Source organism: Phalacrocorax carbo, chromosome 15 (genome assembly GCF_963921805.1).
Source record: "Phalacrocorax carbo chromosome 15, bPhaCar2.1, whole genome shotgun sequence".
Taxonomy (NCBI): Eukaryota; Metazoa; Chordata; class Aves; order Suliformes; family Phalacrocoracidae; genus Phalacrocorax; species Phalacrocorax carbo.
The window spans coordinates 10,465,596-10,484,238 of record NC_087527.1 but is presented as its reverse complement, the minus strand read 5'-3'; the positions used below and the strand labels follow the sequence as shown (position 1 = coordinate 10,484,238).

Genomic DNA, 18,643 nt, shown 5'->3' with positions numbered 1-18,643 from the left:
TAGAGAAGGAAGCGTCACCCTAAACAGGAAGTAACTAGTATATAAAATAGACTCAATTTCAATTTGGCAAAGAAACAGACTGTAGGCCTGAGCACACAACTAGAATTATATTTGACATTATTTTTTTCCTGTGATAGGAAAGTTCTTAATTTTTTCCTGGTAAGACGCCCTCTACTAATGGTGTTGTAGCAAGCAGTATCTATATATCATTTTAAAGGCAAGTAGGCAACACCATTAATAATGTTACAACTGACACTGCCGAGTGATTCAAACACTGTGTGTTTATCCTAGAAAAACAGAGTAGAAGAAAGGACTGATTTAGAGCATGTAGAGATTTTCCTTAACACACATACTTGGTTTGACTAAAGTTTTGTGACAGTTTATTTGGTGCTGTCCTACTTATCTCTTCAAAAAGTCCAATTTTGTTACAGAGGTAAGTTGGGGCCAGACTCCTACCCTGTCTGAAACTGTTTGGCTCATCTGAAATCACTAGAGTGACACTACATCCCATCTTTTCGGAAAACAGCCCACTATTTACAGCAGCTTATCAAGCAGTTTTTTTGAAACAGCACACACTGACAACCTGCCATACGCGGACCACACCTACCCCAGCTTGGCGCCCAGTCTGTGCATACAGTTATAATCCACTAACGGCTCATTTTCCACTGATGGAAATTCTTCGTAATTCGTATGTAAATGGGATTCATACTAGTAAATAAAAGAAAGATCATTCACAGCTTTCAGGGGAAAAAAAAATTCATTCATTCATTATTCTAAAGAAGAAAAGCTAATTAAGCAAATAACTTTAATAAAAATACAAAACTCTTTCCTGTGTCAATTCAGACAGTAAAAATCTTGGGATCTCAAGCACACTGCTCTTAGCAATTACAGTCAGTGTTGCAAAGGTTAAATTTCTCAGCACAATTTATGCATCAAAATAACACAAATACGCCTTCATTTTTAGTTGGTATCAGCAGTAAACAATTCAACAGAGAAATCACAAAGCTCCTCTAAGCTCAGGGCTACATTTTGCTACGTATGAACGCAGCCTGGCACAAGAGGTTGCCAGCCAGGTTCTCTCGATACCGAGCACAAATAATAACAAACGACATACAGGGCTGTAAAGCCTGACACCAAGTCATGTGCTTAACGAGAACTAACAATATGCAACAAAAAGCCACAACGCACAATCCCCGCCAAACAACATGAGCAGTACCTCAGCTGTTCTCCTGACAAATCTTTGCGTGACCTCTAACATGCATGTGTATTCTGTCAGTTCAAGCAGGTTTTTCCTCAACTTTTCTTTGTTTTTAGTTACTTCCCTCAATTCTGTCTCCAGCTTCTGCAACTGTTCCTAAGAGGTAGAGAAAACATGACATAGAAACAGTTACACTGTTTTGGAAATCAGGAGAGGATGAATTTTAAGCACATTTGTTTACTGCAACAATGTGAATTTCCCAGTTTCTTAATTAACTTAAGCTCCATAGGTTTTATTCCTCAGTCTCCCAAAGACTGCTTTGTACTGAGTACACTTGATCCTCCACTGGCATCTGTTAGGCCTGCTGTTCTGACCCTAATTTGTGTCCAAACTAAGTAATGCAGACTTGGAATTAGAACTTCAGATAGTACAGGGCGCAAGACGCTCATCAATAGAATTACAGCAAAATAGAATGTAATTCAAAATTATATCTGCATTTTACAAGCTTTTACTTCTAATGTAATACCAGAAAAAGCATTCCAAGAAAAGAGCACCATGTTTTGCTATGCAACCAGCACTGGAAGCTGCAGAGTCTCGGGCATACAGAACTCCCACACACCCTGGAAATTTTACATCCACAAAAAGACCCTTAGGTGAGTCCCAAAGCAATAAATGAGGCTGAAGGACTACATCTACAGACAACAGTTTGTCTGGAACAGCATAATATGCCGATCCATCAAAATAAAACAGATGACTGCAAACCCCTAAATTAGCTCTGACCCTTTCAACAGGAATTCTGTGTTAAGATCAAATCCTCACTGGCAGTCTTTGAAGTAACACGGGCAGAAAGAAAAGAAAAAAAAGAGCAAAACCAAAAGCAAAGGCTTCTGCTCCCCCTGCCACACCCCTAGAACTTAAGTCATAAAATAACAAGTGATTAAGCCTCATATAAAGTTCCAAGATCCAGAGCTACACCTTTGGCACCTGTAGTGTGGAAAAGTTACCTGGATTTCTAAAATGTGTTTCAGCAAGGGGGCAGGAGGAGCAACATCTCCTTCAGGAAGTGGAATATCCGCTTTTTTAATTTCTTGTACTAAATAGCCTGGAGTGAGAAGAAAAGCAGAATCAGAAAGGAAACAGTATTGCCTTATACTTCCTAGAATGCTGCATAACTGACCTTCAGCTGTTATTGATGGTACTGATCACACTGCAGCATCAGGCCCTAGCTATTGTATTCATTTATTTTAGCAACAACACATATGCTAGAGTCTTCAAAAAGCATGCAAGGAAAGGGTGAAGGCTAGTCCCTCCAGGGAGAAAAAATGAGGGGCTTATGTAATGCTAGGAATCAAATACACAGAACATTTCTGTCTTGAAAGTTTGCAGAAGTAAACTATCTTCTGAAGAGTCCTTTGAAATTTTCCAACCACAAGTCCTTTTTAAGAAGCTTTTAACATTTCATAGGACCTCTTTGTGCTGCCAGATATCACTTTCACTAAGCATGCCATCCGCCAAAAACTGTTCTGCTCATCGACCCATGTTTGGAATAAAAAGCATTCAAACAAGGTGGCTTAAGCAACCTTGATAACAAACGCAGCTCATGCTGGGCAGGGAGATTGCTGAAGTTGCTACTGGGATGGTTTGGCATGACCAGCACATGCCTCTGATGAGAGATTACAATGAAAAGAATCCTCCAATGGTAACTTTTCCTCAGGATACATTGAAGAAATCTGCATATTGGCTGAAATACTCGACATACTCTTCTCTATTCATTAAGTACCATGTGAATACAGTTTTGTTATTAACTTGAAGTATTTTTGAGGGTGCTTGGAAGCTCAACAGTATTAGTTACATAACACGAAAACCAGAGTTTATCTTACAGTCAGGAAAACATCCAGAGTAAAGGTTCCGTTTCCCTAGCAAATTTTTTAAGCAGCCAATACCGAAATTGTCTCAATTATTTGTCAGCAACACATTAGCAACTCTTCTTCACCTCTGAGCTTAAAAAAACCCAACCTATATTTAGCAGATAGGTGTTGTAGTCTAAGTGAATTTTACAGCTCACAAAACAGAGGAAACTGACGTCATTGGTAAAACACTGGAACAGGTTGCCCAGGGAGGTTGTGGAGTCTCCATATTCAAAATCCCACTGGACACAGTCCTGGACAACCAGTTCCAGCTGCCCCTGGCTTGAGCTGGAGGTTGACTAGGTGATCTCAAGAGGTCCCTTCTGACCTAAACGAATCTGTCATACACTCAAATCTGCTGCAGCGTATCAACATAAGTTAAGGAATATATTTGTACGTTCTGACCCAATCGGTGCTGCCGTCAAGTCATCTCAGCTCCAAAACTCTACATAAAGACTCTCTACATATGAGCGTACATATCTGTATTTTTTCACACATATGAAAATTTTAAAAGATTCTGCAGCATTCAGATCATGCAAGACTGGGAAGATTAAAAAAAACCTGTAGCTGAAGCCTCCACTTCACTTCCACTCTAGCAAAATAAACTTTAGTAATGCCACAGATGAGAAAGGACAAACATAAAAGTAAAGCTCACCAAGTATTCTTTCCATTTCTTCACACTTCTTTACTTCATTCACAAATTTTCTCTGAAACACACTTACATTTGGGTTAAGCTGAAGGCAAAGAACAAAATGCTTATTAGGTATTTAAAACAGCAACCACCCCTAAAAAAAACACAGCTATTTCTGTGACTTCACGGAGACAATGTTGCATGTTTTGTACGTGCTCTCTTTCAAAAAAGTGCTTTTCAGCTAAGAAAGCATGAAAACTTAAAAGGATTAAAGAGTCTTCAAATAGCAAGGTTTTACTAAAGCAGAATTATCAATGCCTTTTGCTAGTTTTGCTCAAATAACAACTAGATCTACTGGAGAAGCCATTCCTAATCTGATTTCGAGAGTTTTAAAATACTGCCTAACAACTTCAAATTAGCAAACAAAGCTTTCTCCAGACAAATTTTTGCAATGGATTTCCACAGAATCTATTTGAAACGTTAAGGTTCGAAAGAATTTTTTTACATACATCCCCATATTATGAGCATACAACGTCTCTACGTATTCAGCTTTTAAATCAGACCCACTGATATATTATTTCTGGAATAAATGGTGTGTCAGATACCTGGAATGGCATCAACATGTTAAACATAACACCTGTGTAGTGATTCTTACAGATTTCTCTCCTACCCACCATATTTACTAACTAGCTGTTCATTTAAGTTCTCACAGCTTTCCCTACAAAGATTTTGCAACCTACACTTCTGAAAAACACTTGGAAGAAATTCCAAAGTCTCCGTCAGCAAGCAAAGATCATATAATTGCAATGAGACAATGCAGAAACAAGGTTAATTATTACCCAACCCAATTTTATGTTAGTCAGGCACATAGTTTCCTCCAAGGTGAACTGCTCCTCCAGGATCAGACATGTTTTACAGACCAGCAGTCTGTGCTGTTGAAGAAATAAGCCTTCAAAACAGCTAAGATGTTTGTATCAATGTGTCAACTGAGGGGACACATCAATTAGCTGTGCAGATACACTCGGACTAAAGTCAGCGTGGTTTCAGGTGGGTAATGGGGTCTCCTACGGGATCCTACTGCAAAAAAAACCCCAAGTTTAAACTGCTTCTGAGAGGCAGGATACAGTCACCGCAAAACACCCGCCCCAGAGCCTCGGGGAGGCTGGGGCTGCCCACTGGCAGTCTGGCTTTCAGGCCGACGCGACAGGCGTTAGCCGCGCACCTGCAAGTCAGAGTCGGGGAACGAGGGAAGAGCAGCGGTCTTGGGAGTCTTTTACATTGCGCCGTCGGAAGGAAACCTACACCTTCCCAACGGCCCCTGCTCTGCCCGACTCGGCTTGGCTCTTCCCGCGTCGCCCCCGGCCCGGGGTCCTTCCACCTGCCCCCCGCTCCCCCCGAGAAAGCCCCGCCGGGCGCCCGGGCCCCGCCGCCACTACTCACGTCTCGGAACTCGGCCAGGCCACGCTCGCCCACCTCGCTGAGGCACTCGTAGGCCGAGCCGCTCTGGAGGAAGAGCTGCGCCAGGCACATGGGCTCGCCGCGGAACAGCGAGCCCATGGCGGGGCGCGGCGGGGCGCGGGGGGGGGGCTCAGCGAGGCGGGCGCCGGGGCGGCGCGGCGACACGTCCGGCGGGGACCCGCGGCTCGGCGGCCATGGCGGAGCGGAGCGGAGCGCCCCGGCCCGCCGCCGGCAGCGCGGCCAGCTGCTTCCGGGGGGCGGGGCCGCCGCGGCGGCCAACCGGCGGCGGCGAAGGCGGGAGAGGCGCGGCAGAGGCCCGGACCGGGTGCAGGCTGCCAGCGCGCAGCCCGAACTGGAAAAGAGAAGTACGGATCGATACATGAGAGCTGCGGCAGCATGGCTGCTTTTCGTGAGAGTCAATAATCTGTTCCGCTGCTCCAAAAACGGGCGGGCAGGGTGGGTTACTGTGGAAAGGACCCGCCGCCCTGACCCGCCGGGCCGTGGCAGGACAAAGGCCCAGCGCAGAGGCCGACCCCGAGGATCTCTTTGCAGCCCCTGGGCTGGGCTGGGCTCGCCCCCGGGTGCGGCGGGGCACGCAGCGCTCACCCTGCTGGGGTCCACTACGCGCTCCTGCCGCTCCCAACGCACGGTATAGCGCTTAAATTACTTTTTTTTTTTTTTAATAACAACCATTTTCACCATACTGTAAAAGTATTCACTTTATTTATCTTTAAATGTTTACATGTCTAAAAAATGCAGGAATATCGATCCATAAATTTTACCCAAAAGTACTTAAAATATTAACAAAAGTGGTTCTCTTCACATCAGCGTTTTTAAACCAAGGAACTATTCCATAATTTAGAAAACCAAGGGTTGCTCATAATTGCTGCAAGTAAAACAACAAATGCCAATGACAGGCCTTTAGCAAGACACTGGGAATATGGTTCTCCTGGGGGAAAAAAAAAAAAAGCATATGAGAGCTAAGTTTTAGTTTAGACAACAACCCAGAACATAGAGATTGAAGTATATAGACTGAATAAAATAATGGAATACAAAGCAAGAAATTAAGATGCTTCCTACTTCACACTTCGTATAGCTCTAGTCCCTGAAGCTGGGCAGATAATAAACAAACATGGGCAGTGCCTCTGTCCACGCAGCTCTTGGAACAGTGTCCAAGTGCCTTGATGCCCTTTGAAATGCCAGACACCTAACCTACGGAGTCTCCAGCGAAACATGATCCACCACAGTTTTACGCAGAGGAAATTTTAAAATTGCCTTACCGCTATGGCAAGATTTTACTGGAACTCGTGGGCAGACTGAAAAACACATGCTGCCGAAGTGAGAAACAAAGTCTCCCTCCACCTTTCAAGGGCAATGATGCTTCTACTTACGCTGTCAATGCTACAATTACAATAGAAGTGGGAACAGAACAGTATCACAAAGTGATAGAGTCGCCTCCCTCCAAACTCTTCAGGGGAGCAAAAAAGAATCTCTCTCTGCCAAACATATTCAGAAAATGTCAATCTTACTCACAAATTACTCCTAGTTGTTATTTTGTTCCACTAGCCTAACTAAAAAATTAATGCATTTTCAATGAAAAAATTAAACAGACTTTGGGGACCATGCTTTCCAACAGACAAATTTAAACTCCCTACAACAAAGCATTCTTTCAGACTAAACTCCACACATCTAATTACGTTTCAGAGAAATATGGCCAGCTCACAGCACTCCGCACTGCTGATTATTTTTACCTGTATAAAACCTTGTCAATGGATAAAAAAGTTGTGGCCAGCACACATCATTTCGATTGCAGTCAAATTCCGTGTAATTGATCTGAAAGCTGGAAAACAAACAAACAAACAAACCAACCAACCAGGTTTATTACCTACGACACCAGAACAGCAGCACAAGTAGAAAAAACAGAGTGAAAAGGTGTCCAGGTTACAGGAAAAATCTAAACTAAACCCCAAGCCTCTCATTATTCTCTTATGGCTCTTTTCTCTAATGGAAACAGGAGCCTCCCCTCTACTCCATTTCTGTCGGTTTTGGTCAGATGTTTCTTTTTGTGATGAACATTTTCCAGACAATGGATAGTTTGGGAGCCTCACACAGCACCCCATATCCACTGAAGTTAGCAACACAGAAGGTCTTCCGCTAAAAGCAAGTTCCAGCTCCGCAGGGTAATTGGCAGCCCTTTGTGTTCTTCATGCTCTTGGGGAAGACTGTCACTAACAGAACTGTTACTCAATAAATCTTTGAACCAGGCCTTATTGCTCTGTACTCCACCAAATCACAGCAACCTTTTGATCAACGCTGTTCACATTACATCTGCTTACCATTGCGTGAAGTACCAATGTTTTTACAAAAATTACCTGGTCATTGGAATGGGTGGCTGGGCTGGCACTTTAATAAACTGAACAGAAGCAGTGATGGGAAGAAAGCTGACGCTGTTTTCACACGTAAGCCCGCACTGGAATTGCCAGATGACTGTTGAGTAACTGTAAGAATATGCATAACCATTACTTGAGGGCTGTAAATTGAAATTCAGAGCCTAAACATAACCATGAAAGGACCAAATACACAGGATTTCGGAGGCTGTTGATGATGTCTGGGTTTTCAACACCATGCACCGAGAGAACTTGCAAAGGCTGGAAGTGAGGTAAAGTGGAACAGATTCCCCTTTATTTGATTGGGACTGACTTGGAAAAGTGTTTGCAAAGTGAAAATTCCCTGTTTCAGGAAAGAATAAAGGATTTACCAGAGCTCTCAATAGCTCTACATTGGGGTAAGCCAGAACACAGGACAGTGTCGTCACTTCCACCACGTGGCAAGAAATTAAAACATCCTTCTAATGGAATGCCCTTAGTATGCCTACTGCTGGCAGCATCATAGATTTTATTAAATATTTCAGTGAAGTAGAAGAATTATCTACGGTTAACCATGAATCTTTTTTCTTACTACTACATTCATTTCAGAGGGAGAAAGGCAAACCTGGTTGCAATCAAAGGAATTTGGACTGCAAATACAAATAAAAGGCATTGTAAAAAATTAGAAATAACAAAAAACATTTTTGTTTGTAAAATTTAATCTGCAGATGTTAGGTAAGCAAGTCTCAAAATGAAACATTTATTTGTCAGATAGGCTGACACACAAAACACTCTACCTCTACCTGATCTGCACAGCAAGAATCTCTTGCTGGGGAATCCCTTGTACTGCACCCACATCAGCAAAGATTAGGCGAATATTCAGATTTGCAGGAATATCGGGACAAATGCCTGTTAAGTTTCCCCTGCTCACATTGGTTTCAGAATTAAATGGATCGAGACCTATGGAGGAGAAGAGAGTTATTTAAATCATAGATTCATAGAACAGTTTAGGTTGGAAGGCACCTCCAAAGATCATCTAGTGCAACTCCCCTGCAACAAGCAGGGCCATCTTCAATCAGCTCAGGTTGCTCAGAGCCCTGTCCAGTGAAATACCAGTAGCTGTCACACAGGTACACAGAAAAACATGTTTTCTCTATATAAAATACACATAAAGAAAAGGAGTACTTTATCAACAGAAAACTAAAATACCAAGTCATATATGTACAGGCTGACAGTAAGATACATATTAGTGCAGTATCTGTATATATACTTAGCTATGTGCATGTGTGTACACATACATGGATGGATGGATCCAGACACACAGAGCAGTACCATTAGGCATTTGAAATTACATTTTTGTTTTATTTTGAGATCCTCCATTCATCGTATGGGCATATTTAGACTATAAACAACACCACAAACCTCACTTACGTATGATTTCCACCCAGTCATTTAGATCACTGTAACTTGAGTTGTCCCTCTTTCCAATATGAGTAGCTTGTATCAATGAATTCAATTTCGCAGTTACGTTTCCTCTGCAAAATAAAAATGTAAGATTACACAAAAAGTAAATCTGTACTGCCTACCACTCTGGGTTGTATTATTATTGTATCATAAGGTCAGTTTCCTCAGAAAGATGTTATCACTCAATAAAACCAAACTTGAACTGGCAGAAGAAATGGCAAAGCATTTCGCCCCAACATAATCCTCACTTGAATACAGGGAGATCTGAGTGAAACCATTATTATAATTACTTTTTTTTAAAAAAAAAAAGTGTGATTATCAACCACAGAAAGCTGAAATTTATACATGAACATTTAAAAATAATGTAACAATGCTGATAGTAGGCACTTGTACAGAATCGTGTAATAAGCAACAAAAGGGAAAAACAATTCAACCTACGTAGCTCACCTTAAAAGGCTACAATCTTCATTAATACCAACTTCCAGAATGCACCCAGAGAGCGAATCTAATCCGAATAAAACTGGTGTGTAAGTTGCTGATGTACATAAACCTCTGCCAGCTATGAAACAAAAACATCTTACTTGAGCTTTCTTATATCAACCTTTGATCTCTAGCTTTCAATTTTGTGCAAAAACATCGACTATTAGAATGCAAAACAGCAAGTGGTACAGTTCAAACATAGATACAATTCTGTCTAACTTAAGTCTTCCAAGACAGCATTAGAGGCTTATCCACTGAAGTTTGAATAAAGGCTAGGGAGTAGTCTAGAAGAGCAAAATTTGGAAGAGATTCTTAATTAAAATGTGTTTTAAAAAAATAAATTTTTTAAAAAGGTATTTTAGCATTAACTATGGTTGAAGTTGCAATTTCACTAGCCAGTACCTGGCTGCCAAATGTTTAGGCTTCCAGAAATATTCGAGGCATTCATATTTGCAGCTTTCACTGGTTTTCCAACTTGATAACCTAAACATAGAAGGGTAAATCATAAATGTTGCATAAGAATCTTTATGCATTAGCATTGTTTTAATAATAAATGTCATCAGTCCTGAAGTGAACAAACAGACATTTCCACTACAGCAGGAATACGCTCACTTTAAATAATCAATATCTATACAACAAACACCTAAGATCCAATTGGCCATACATTAAGACAGGAAACAACATAAAGAGGTATAAAAGAGATATAAAAGAGTCACTGAATGCAATTTTTTTTCTTTTCACTTTTAAGAGGCAAAATAAAGTATTAATACCTGGATTCCCAAACAGTTCTGCTACATTAGTACTCTTTAAACTTAGAAAATTGACAGTGAATCTCTGCGTCAGTATTTCTGGTAAAAGAAAAAATATTAATTTACTTTTAGATAAGTAAATTAACAAAAAGTATGCTCTATGTAGGATACAAATTTCCATCCTTCATTAGTAACAGAAGATTCAAAATAATACAAATTAATGGAAATTGGCCCCATAAATTTTCTTTCCAGAGTGCAGGGGAAATCCTTTTTAAGAAGTATTAGTAAATCAGAGATTCTATCACAGAATTTTTCCATGCTGAAGAAAAAAAAAATCATAAATTGTAAAAGAAATTTCATTATACCTCCTTCACATAAACTTCCGAGGAAGACTGTGACATTTATTTGCTCTATGTTCTTGTCTTTCCAAATGAACATATAATGCTCTGCAAAAGTTACATTTTGACAGAGAACCTCAGCAGTAGGAACACTTTCTGGCAGAAAGGAAAAAAAAAAAGGCCATAATGAAAAGCACTGCTAATTACAAAGCTATGTTACTGTAGCTGAAAAAGAACACTTCAAAAAACTCTAGAAAAATTCTGGAAATTATAACATTCATCTTTTTGAGAATTTATTTTACTGTTTAAGTCCCATCTTATTAGGACAGTACAACAGTACAATCCACTAGTTTATCAATATTTTAACATCAGCGGTCCCAGGTCATTTTGTAGTTAAACCTCTCTTGAAGAACCCAGCACCAGACCTTACATCACCAGCTGATGCACTTCTCTGGATTCAGGACTCCTACTTTCATCTCATCCCTCCCAGGGAGCCATCGCTGCCCAGAAAAATACATTAGCTTGCATTCCATTAGTTTCATTTCTGCCGTATTACCCTCCCACTGACTGGGAGCCACTGTTCTACATCAAATAACTGCTTCATTGGCTGAAAGAGGCCCTTAAAACGGCACAAAAGCTTACAAAACACAGACACGGATATCTGCTTACAGTCTGCCCATCCCAGAGCTTTTTTTAAAGCTTTCTTTATAGTTTTGGATTTTTTTTTCCTTCTCAAGAATTGCTTTTAACGTAAGCTAAGGGACCCGATTTCCTGACCAACTTTAAATGAAGTTGGGGTAAATTAAGTACCTTCAGGTTTGCAGTAAGCCATACAGGTTACTGTTTGAGCACTAGATAACACAAAAGAATTGCAGCAGGTAAACATTTTAGGCATCAAAATCATCCATTTCTTACATAGTCTGGGGAGGTAAGAAACATATTTATTAAATGGAAAAGACGTACCACTTTCAGTGATGAATTTGCCCATGTCTGTGACAGTCCTATAGATGACATTTTGTTGGATGAAGTCTGAGAATAAAAAACAAACACTGCAGTAATCCTGACTAGTAAGAGAGACAGACATACTGTTTTCATACCCAGAGTGCAATCCTCGTTGTTAGGAAAATGGAGTAGAAAATTATTTAGAAAATTAGGTAAAGGACCAAGCAGTCTATGTATTTTGACAGCATAGCTAGTTACATCTGGGTCTTACAGACATAATATAGATGAATAAAATTAGGCAATTACAAAGCATATAAGAAGTTATCTTCATGCTGGTAATCATATTATCTCAAACCCCAGAAGGACACTTCATAAGTAAATGCTTTTGTAATGCAGAAGGTAACCACTTCTCAATAATTCTAAAATGATGATACTGCACCGTCTTGAGAGAAAAAGGCTCTGCAACAGTCTGAAAATAGGGAGTGGGAGAGATGCTCTGTGCTGCCGTGTGTAGCCGTAACCAGCACGAGCCACCAGAAACAGATAAATGAGAAACAAAGGCCAATCCCACTATTTCTTATATCCCAAATCTTGGGAAACAGTGGGACACTTGCTGGGCCATCAGAAACAGGAATAGAACATCCCCAAATGCTAAACTATAGCCACCAGGTAGCAAAGATATTACACATAGCTACCATGTCAACAGCCCTTGGGTTTGTTCTGTTCCAGCAGCTCTGAGAAACAAAGCTTATTTCTGTTGGGGTTTATGCAGCATACCTCCAGTACCACTGTTTATCCTCACATCATGGGGCAGTCCTTCCTTGTAAGATGCTAGATGGGTAAGGCATTTGACATCAAAGTTCTGGAGATACGCAACAGGGGCATTTCCAACACACTGTCCAGCCATGGATTGCTGCAGGTAGTTCAACAGAAGTAAGTATGTTGAACCCTTTCTAGTCCCTCGCTTTTTATTTTAAGACTAATTCTTAGTGAAATGCTCCAAGTGTGTATGTACTACAGCCATATGACACTTTGACAAACAAGTAATCTAATGTCATCAAAATAACTCAGTCTGCAGCAAGAGAGAGGTTCAATTTTAAAAAGCACAGCTTTCAAACTAGTTTCAATGTACGATATGGCTTCATCCTAATTTGTCAAAATAATTATAACCAACAAGCTTCTCTAAAATGCAAAAGGAACTCAAAAAAAGTACATCGAGATGACTAAGATTCAAAGGGAGAACCAACTATAGCATTCAGTAATGCAGCAGGCAAACAAAAAACTGCAGGAATATGATAAGCCATAAACTATTAATTGGGATGCCAAGCTGGCTTTTACTTCTTGAAATAATTAAAATATTACCATTTGGGGGATGGGCAGGGGGATGAGGAAGGATAATGTTTACTTTTAATAATGATTTTGTGGGGGTTTTGTGTGTGTGAAAAATATATTCTAACACTTCACAACAGCTACTTGCAGAATCTGGTTACAAAGCCATAGGAGTGTGATATATGGAGGCTATTGAACAAACCAAGAAGAACCAAAAGCTCCTAAACATGTTTACCTGGGGAATGGTAAAATACTCATTTTCCTCTGTCATAATTGGATTTCCTTGACAGTAACCAGTGAAAAGTTTCCCAGGAGAAGTTTGTAAAGGAATCTTAAACGGAGGAACTCTGGGTATAGAACTGCAAACAAGGTCAAAAATTAAACAATTCTTTGTTCTCTACCTCACACAAATAATTATACATTTGTTTTCATGCCCCATGTTCTTGTATGGTACCAATGACACTTCATGACACACTAAAATTTCAATTTTAGAATAACTTTCATTATAAAAAAAGGTTGTTATCGGTTGCATGCCTAATGCATGTGTTGAGAAAACAAATTTTCTTAAGACTTACAGAGAGCCATGATAAAAGTAGCCAAGAAATGGTGTATTGTTAAGAGAAGACTGTACACAGAGGAAAGGAAACCAATCAGGTGTATATTCCATTGACCGAGAAGAGCACAGCTGATCAAAAGGTGGATTTACATCCCCACCAAACACTCCAGTGAAACATGATTCATTGAATAACTGCTTCAAGTCTGGTGTACATTCCTGAAAGGGAAAAGACGGTCATTTTTTAGCACGGTAATGGCATAGATATAGTGAGCAACCTGATCTAGTCGAAGATGTCCCTGCTCACTGCAGGGAGGGTTGATGACCTGTAGAAGGTCCCTTCCAACCCAAACTATTCTATGATTCTATACTTACAGGTAAATCAAACCAATTTTGTAGAGGGAGGTCATATTTATTGTTAGAAACACTGGAAAATCCAGACAAGCCCTCTCGCCCCATCTAGTCTGAAGCATTCTGTACCTCTCTCTCCCTCCCCAGACAATACAAAAAGCCTAGAAATTTCAAAACACTTAATCTAAGTTTAATATGAAATAAGTACCGGATCACAGCAACAACGAACATCACAAGCTCCAGCTGTCAAGTCACAAGGACAGGAGCCCAATGGCTGAAACACCTGGTTTGGGATGATTGTTGCATTTTCTGCATAAGAATTAAAAAAAAAAAAAAAAAAAGAGTGAAAAATCAGACTAAATGGACTGGAATCCAAATAAATAGACCACGCACATTGCAGTTTATTCTGACTGTACACACCTTTTGTTAAATTCCATTAATGATTATTCAGTATCTCTTACTGCTGCCTAAATCCCAATTTTTTTTTTTCACATATAGAGGGAAAGAACAGCCAAAATGCAATTTCTTCTTTAGCATATCTAAACACTTACCTGACACATTTCCTGTAAAGGAAGAGTTGGCATATATTTCAGCTTGGATCAGGAGATGTGCCAACATTACTGAATCACGGCAAGCTAAAACCTGAAGTGTTTCAACCACGCAGAGAGGTGTCGTACAGCAGTCAGTAGCATTGGGCAAACACAACTCCAGATTTCTAGTCAAGCTTATAGTCACTTTGGAAGTGTTCTGAAAAAATGCAAAATAAAGTTTGACAGCTTTGACAGCTTGTATTAAGTTTTCTTATTTATACCACTCATCAGTTTCTGAAAGAGAAGTTTCAGTACTACTGTGTTTTATCAGCGCTACAATGCAATAATATTCTTCCTCTATAAAATTGGACATTTGTTGAGCGTGGAATGACAAAGGGTCTGCTACTGAGATATGCAAATACAGTGAGGATATGAACCGTACACAGAACATAAAGGTGTGCACACAGATTAAGTTACCTCAGAAATCACACTCACAATTCTAAAGAAAAGAACAAACGCTGAAAGGTGAATTTCAGTTTTTACAGCTACCTTCAGTTGAAAACTGGAATGACTACAGAGTTGATAAAACCCCTAAGGAATTACGTATAACATAACACTGAAGGCAAGTCTAACAGATATAGATGCTCCAGAGTACATGCTGTATAAAACCATTACTTTTTAATTTCTATTAGCTCCTTCCAGCAGATCTGAAAGAGTCTCAAATGCTACAGCCAGCCAGGAAGTACAGGCAATTCTGGAGAGGAGGAAGACAACAAGGAACCGGTGTCAAAGCTGCACCTCAGCAGACTCCAGCAACGGCATCCACACAAAGGCATATGTCAAGGAAAAAAGACAAGGGCAAGACATTCAAACTGGGTTGTTAGTACTTTAATGTTTTGCTAGTATTTCAGTAGTCCTTAATACAGTTCAAGCCTTGCCATTTTAGGGTACAATCAGTATTTTACGTACCATACCAGGTGTTACATTCAAATTCCAATCACCAGCTCTTTTACTTCCACTGCAGTTTGCAAGCTGCAATCTTCCTACATCAAAACAAAAATTTTAAAAGTACTCCCCTGCCATTTAGACTGGAAAACAAGATGTACATTTAAACTCCTTTTATAAGAAATCTTTTGGAGTTCCTATTTCAGTAACTATTAAAGCACTAAATGAAATGCATTGCTGTTTCTCCATTAGTTTTAGTGTCAAAAATATTAATAATTCAAAAATATTTATTTACATACTACTGAATGGGAAGTGAAGTGTTCTTACCTGTCTCTTCATCTATAGGACTTAAAATTATAGAAAAATTAACTCCCGAAGAATTTCCAAGAAAAAATGAATTGACTCTGGGCCCTGACATATGGATAAATGAAGGCTGAAAGACTGGGGGGAAAAAAAAAAAAAACAAAGAAAAAAACAAGTCTTAAAACACAGTAACTGAAAAAGGTAAGATCTCTAAGACATACTTAGGTCTTACACTTGGGCTAGATTCTTAACTTCCTATACTTTAAATTGTCACAAATAGAACAAAAATATCTTGTGCAGGATGCCCAGTGCAGGATTGTATTTACATCCTTGTATGTGTTCCCCATAGCTTTCTATACCGCAAGTTTACATTTGTCAAGATGCTCAGTAAACATGCAGTAGAACAACGTTACAGCAGGAGACTGCAGCACTTACCAGCCCATGCAGATACTACACAGGTCAGGCAACATATTTAGCATTTCCTGCCGACTTCCATTTACACTTTTTAATTTCTTGCGGCCATGAAGGGTATCAGGGGCATACCCTACCTGCAATCCAGTAATTGTGGACTACTGTCCTCAGCATGGGGACGTAGTTCCAAGTCTAGGGCTCCAAGTTGGGAGTTTCACTCGAATTTCCTTTATAGACTTTACCAACATTGGAAAGTCCAACAGAAGCAGCCACGTTTCCCTGACGGAATCTCCCCCAGCGCTAAGCAGCAGCAGCAGGACCCCCAAGGGCCAGCACCTTCGGGTTGGGGCACCAAAGGCCCCCGACCTCCTGGTCCCAGGGGACGCCCGCGCACCCAACCCGGTCACCGCTCGGAGCCTCCGTGACCTCCCCTCACGCCCACCCAGGCAGGCACCACCGTTAGTCAGTCAGTCAGTCAGACAGTCAGTCAGGGAGGGTCCCGCCGCAAACGGACCCCCTCCTCCCCTCACCCCCGGCCACCCCTTTGGCCCCCTTCCCTCAGCAGCCTCCCCTCGCCCCGCGGAGGCCGCCTTTCATGGCGGCCCCTGACGCCCTCCACCCACCGGGGTCCCAAGCCTGCTTCCCGGGGCAAGGTGCCGCCAGCAGCAGCAGCAGCAGCGCCCCGAGGAAAGGGGCCGCCATAGCATCTACCGAGGGCCGCACCGCGGAGTCGGCTGCCGCCCGGCCGCCATCTTGCGGCAACAGCGCATCGCCATAGCAACGGGAAGGGGCGGGAAACGCTGCCGGCGGCGCGGCCGCCTCACGGAGAATGCGGGCCGGGGCGCGGCGAAGCGGCGGGGGCCACCGGCGGGCCCCGCGGCCGGTCACACAGCCCGGCTAGGCGGCTGCACAACCCCCTCCTCACGGCAGCGATTGCGCAGCTGAAAGCGGTATCAATCGCGACAGCCCGGACAAGTCCGCCGCTTACCGAGCGCCACGCAGACCATGTCCTCCCTCAGGCACTTCACCCAGCGCCAGGCCGGACTGTTACACTTCTACACAGCAAAACTGGAAGAAGGCCACATAACTCACACTTAAAGTTATCTGTTATTATAGCAATATCTAACCACATTTGAAAAAGGTTTTATTACAAACGTTTTATACAAAGTAAATTATAAATACAGCCTTCAAACAAAATGGCTTTTGTGAATCAAACAAGCCGGTAAAAGACTGGCACTTTCTAAACTGCTACATTGACAAAAACCCGAGGCAATACCAAGACATAACATGAATTCCTGTATACCCCCGGGGGGGGTGGTGGAGAAAAAAGTCTTTTTCTATGTAGGAAACAATTACTCTTTGTATTCCTTTAAGGAGAACATCAGTTACTAGCAACAGATAAATCCACCAAATTATACAGTTGCCTTTTAAAAAAGTGGTTATTTTTTTGTTTGTTTAAACCAAAGCCATGTTCAGAAGTACACAGCATAAACTCATATTCTAACATAAACACACCAATCCAAAAGTCTTCCTTGCTTGCCAAATGCCAGACGTAAGACCACATACTAAAAAAAAAATTGTACCTGCTGCCGCATTACATAGAATTATATTTTCTGTTTTCCAGTTTCAAAATACAACCTTAAAGACTAACCAGCTAGTTTGCATTTGTTGAAGTTATTTTAAGGGGGGGGAGGGGGGTTCATTGGTGAATGAAGATATATCCAATTGAGAAAGAAATACCACAGACAGTACAGTCAAAGGAATATGAATACACCTAAGTGCACATGCAGGGGAATTAGCATCTTAAGAAAAAAAAAGTGGGTTCTAAGACATCTTGAAAATGTTGGCTCATTTATTTTGAAATTGTTTCAATCCAAAAATTGCTAGCAAAAGCTAGTAAGAAGTTGAAGTCCCTGAATAACATAGTGCTAAGGTTCAGATCCTACACACCAGAAGTGGTCATTCTTACCTTTACAACATACAAAAATAATCAGAGCTTTCTTGTCTTTGAAGATAACTTGGAGGTGTGAAACCATACGATGTGAAGTCATACGAGGATAGGCTAGGAGAGCTGGGTTTGTTCAGCCTTGAGAAAAGGAGGCTTAGAGGGGATCTCATCCCCATGTACCAGTACTTAAGGGGTAGCTACAAAGAAGATGGAGACTCCCTTTTTACACGGAGTCCCATGGAGAGGACAAGGGGGAATGGACACAAGTTGCTCTTGGGGAGATTCCGATTGGACACTAGAGGGAAATTTTTCACTCAGGACAGTCACCATTGGAATACTCTCCCCAGGGAAGTGATTGACTCGGCCAGGTGGGACACCTTCAAGAGTCGTCTGGACAGGGTGCTGGGCCATCTTGTTGTGCTGGTTTTGGATGAGAAGGGGTGGGGGTCCTCACCGTGGGGGTCGGCTACCTTTCCAGCTTCCCGCGCTCTGCCGCGTGGCGGGGGCGGGGCCATGGTGGGGGCGGGTGACCCGGACTGGCCAATGGCAGGTTCATTCCATACCACGTGACACCATGACCAGTATGGGGGGGGGCAGTTCGCAGCTCGGCGTCGGGTCGGCAGGCGGCTGCGTCGCGTGTGGTTCGTTCCCCCTCTCCCCTCCGTTACCCCCTCCCCCGGGGGCTTTGCGCCTCCCGTTGTTCTCCTTTACATTGCATTTCTGTTGTTGTTTCTTTTAAT

The 18,643-nt window shown here is 41.7% G+C and overlaps 1 protein-coding gene across 1 annotated transcript in view; it reads right to left on the bottom strand.

The window, feature by feature from the left end:
* Positions 1–16,764, bottom strand: part of LOC104044189 (uncharacterized) — a 29,785-nt gene extending 13,021 nt beyond the window's left edge. The window contains exons 1-23 of the mRNA XM_064466690.1: positions 16,579–16,764; positions 15,569–15,682; positions 15,266–15,339; positions 14,318–14,513; positions 13,975–14,075; positions 13,438–13,634; positions 13,098–13,221; positions 12,311–12,446; positions 11,555–11,620; positions 10,619–10,747; positions 10,275–10,352; positions 9,907–9,987; positions 9,472–9,583; positions 8,992–9,095; positions 8,364–8,520; positions 7,567–7,692; positions 6,946–7,034; positions 6,034–6,143; positions 5,177–5,851; positions 3,761–3,839; positions 2,203–2,300; positions 1,217–1,354; positions 608–708 (exon numbers count right to left, since the gene is read on the bottom strand). Coding sequence (XP_064322760.1) covers positions 608–708; positions 1,217–1,354; positions 2,203–2,300; positions 3,761–3,839; positions 5,177–5,851; positions 6,034–6,143; positions 6,946–7,034; positions 7,567–7,692; positions 8,364–8,520; positions 8,992–9,095; positions 9,472–9,583; positions 9,907–9,987; positions 10,275–10,352; positions 10,619–10,747; positions 11,555–11,620; positions 12,311–12,446; positions 13,098–13,221; positions 13,438–13,634; positions 13,975–14,075; positions 14,318–14,513; positions 15,266–15,339; positions 15,569–15,682; positions 16,579–16,657 — 3,164 coding nt within the window. The 5' untranslated portion in view covers positions 16,658–16,764. The remainder of the gene's footprint in view (positions 1–607; positions 709–1,216; positions 1,355–2,202; positions 2,301–3,760; positions 3,840–5,176; positions 5,852–6,033; positions 6,144–6,945; positions 7,035–7,566; positions 7,693–8,363; positions 8,521–8,991; positions 9,096–9,471; positions 9,584–9,906; positions 9,988–10,274; positions 10,353–10,618; positions 10,748–11,554; positions 11,621–12,310; positions 12,447–13,097; positions 13,222–13,437; positions 13,635–13,974; positions 14,076–14,317; positions 14,514–15,265; positions 15,340–15,568; positions 15,683–16,578) is intronic.
* Positions 16,765–18,643: the final 1,879 nt, after the last annotated feature.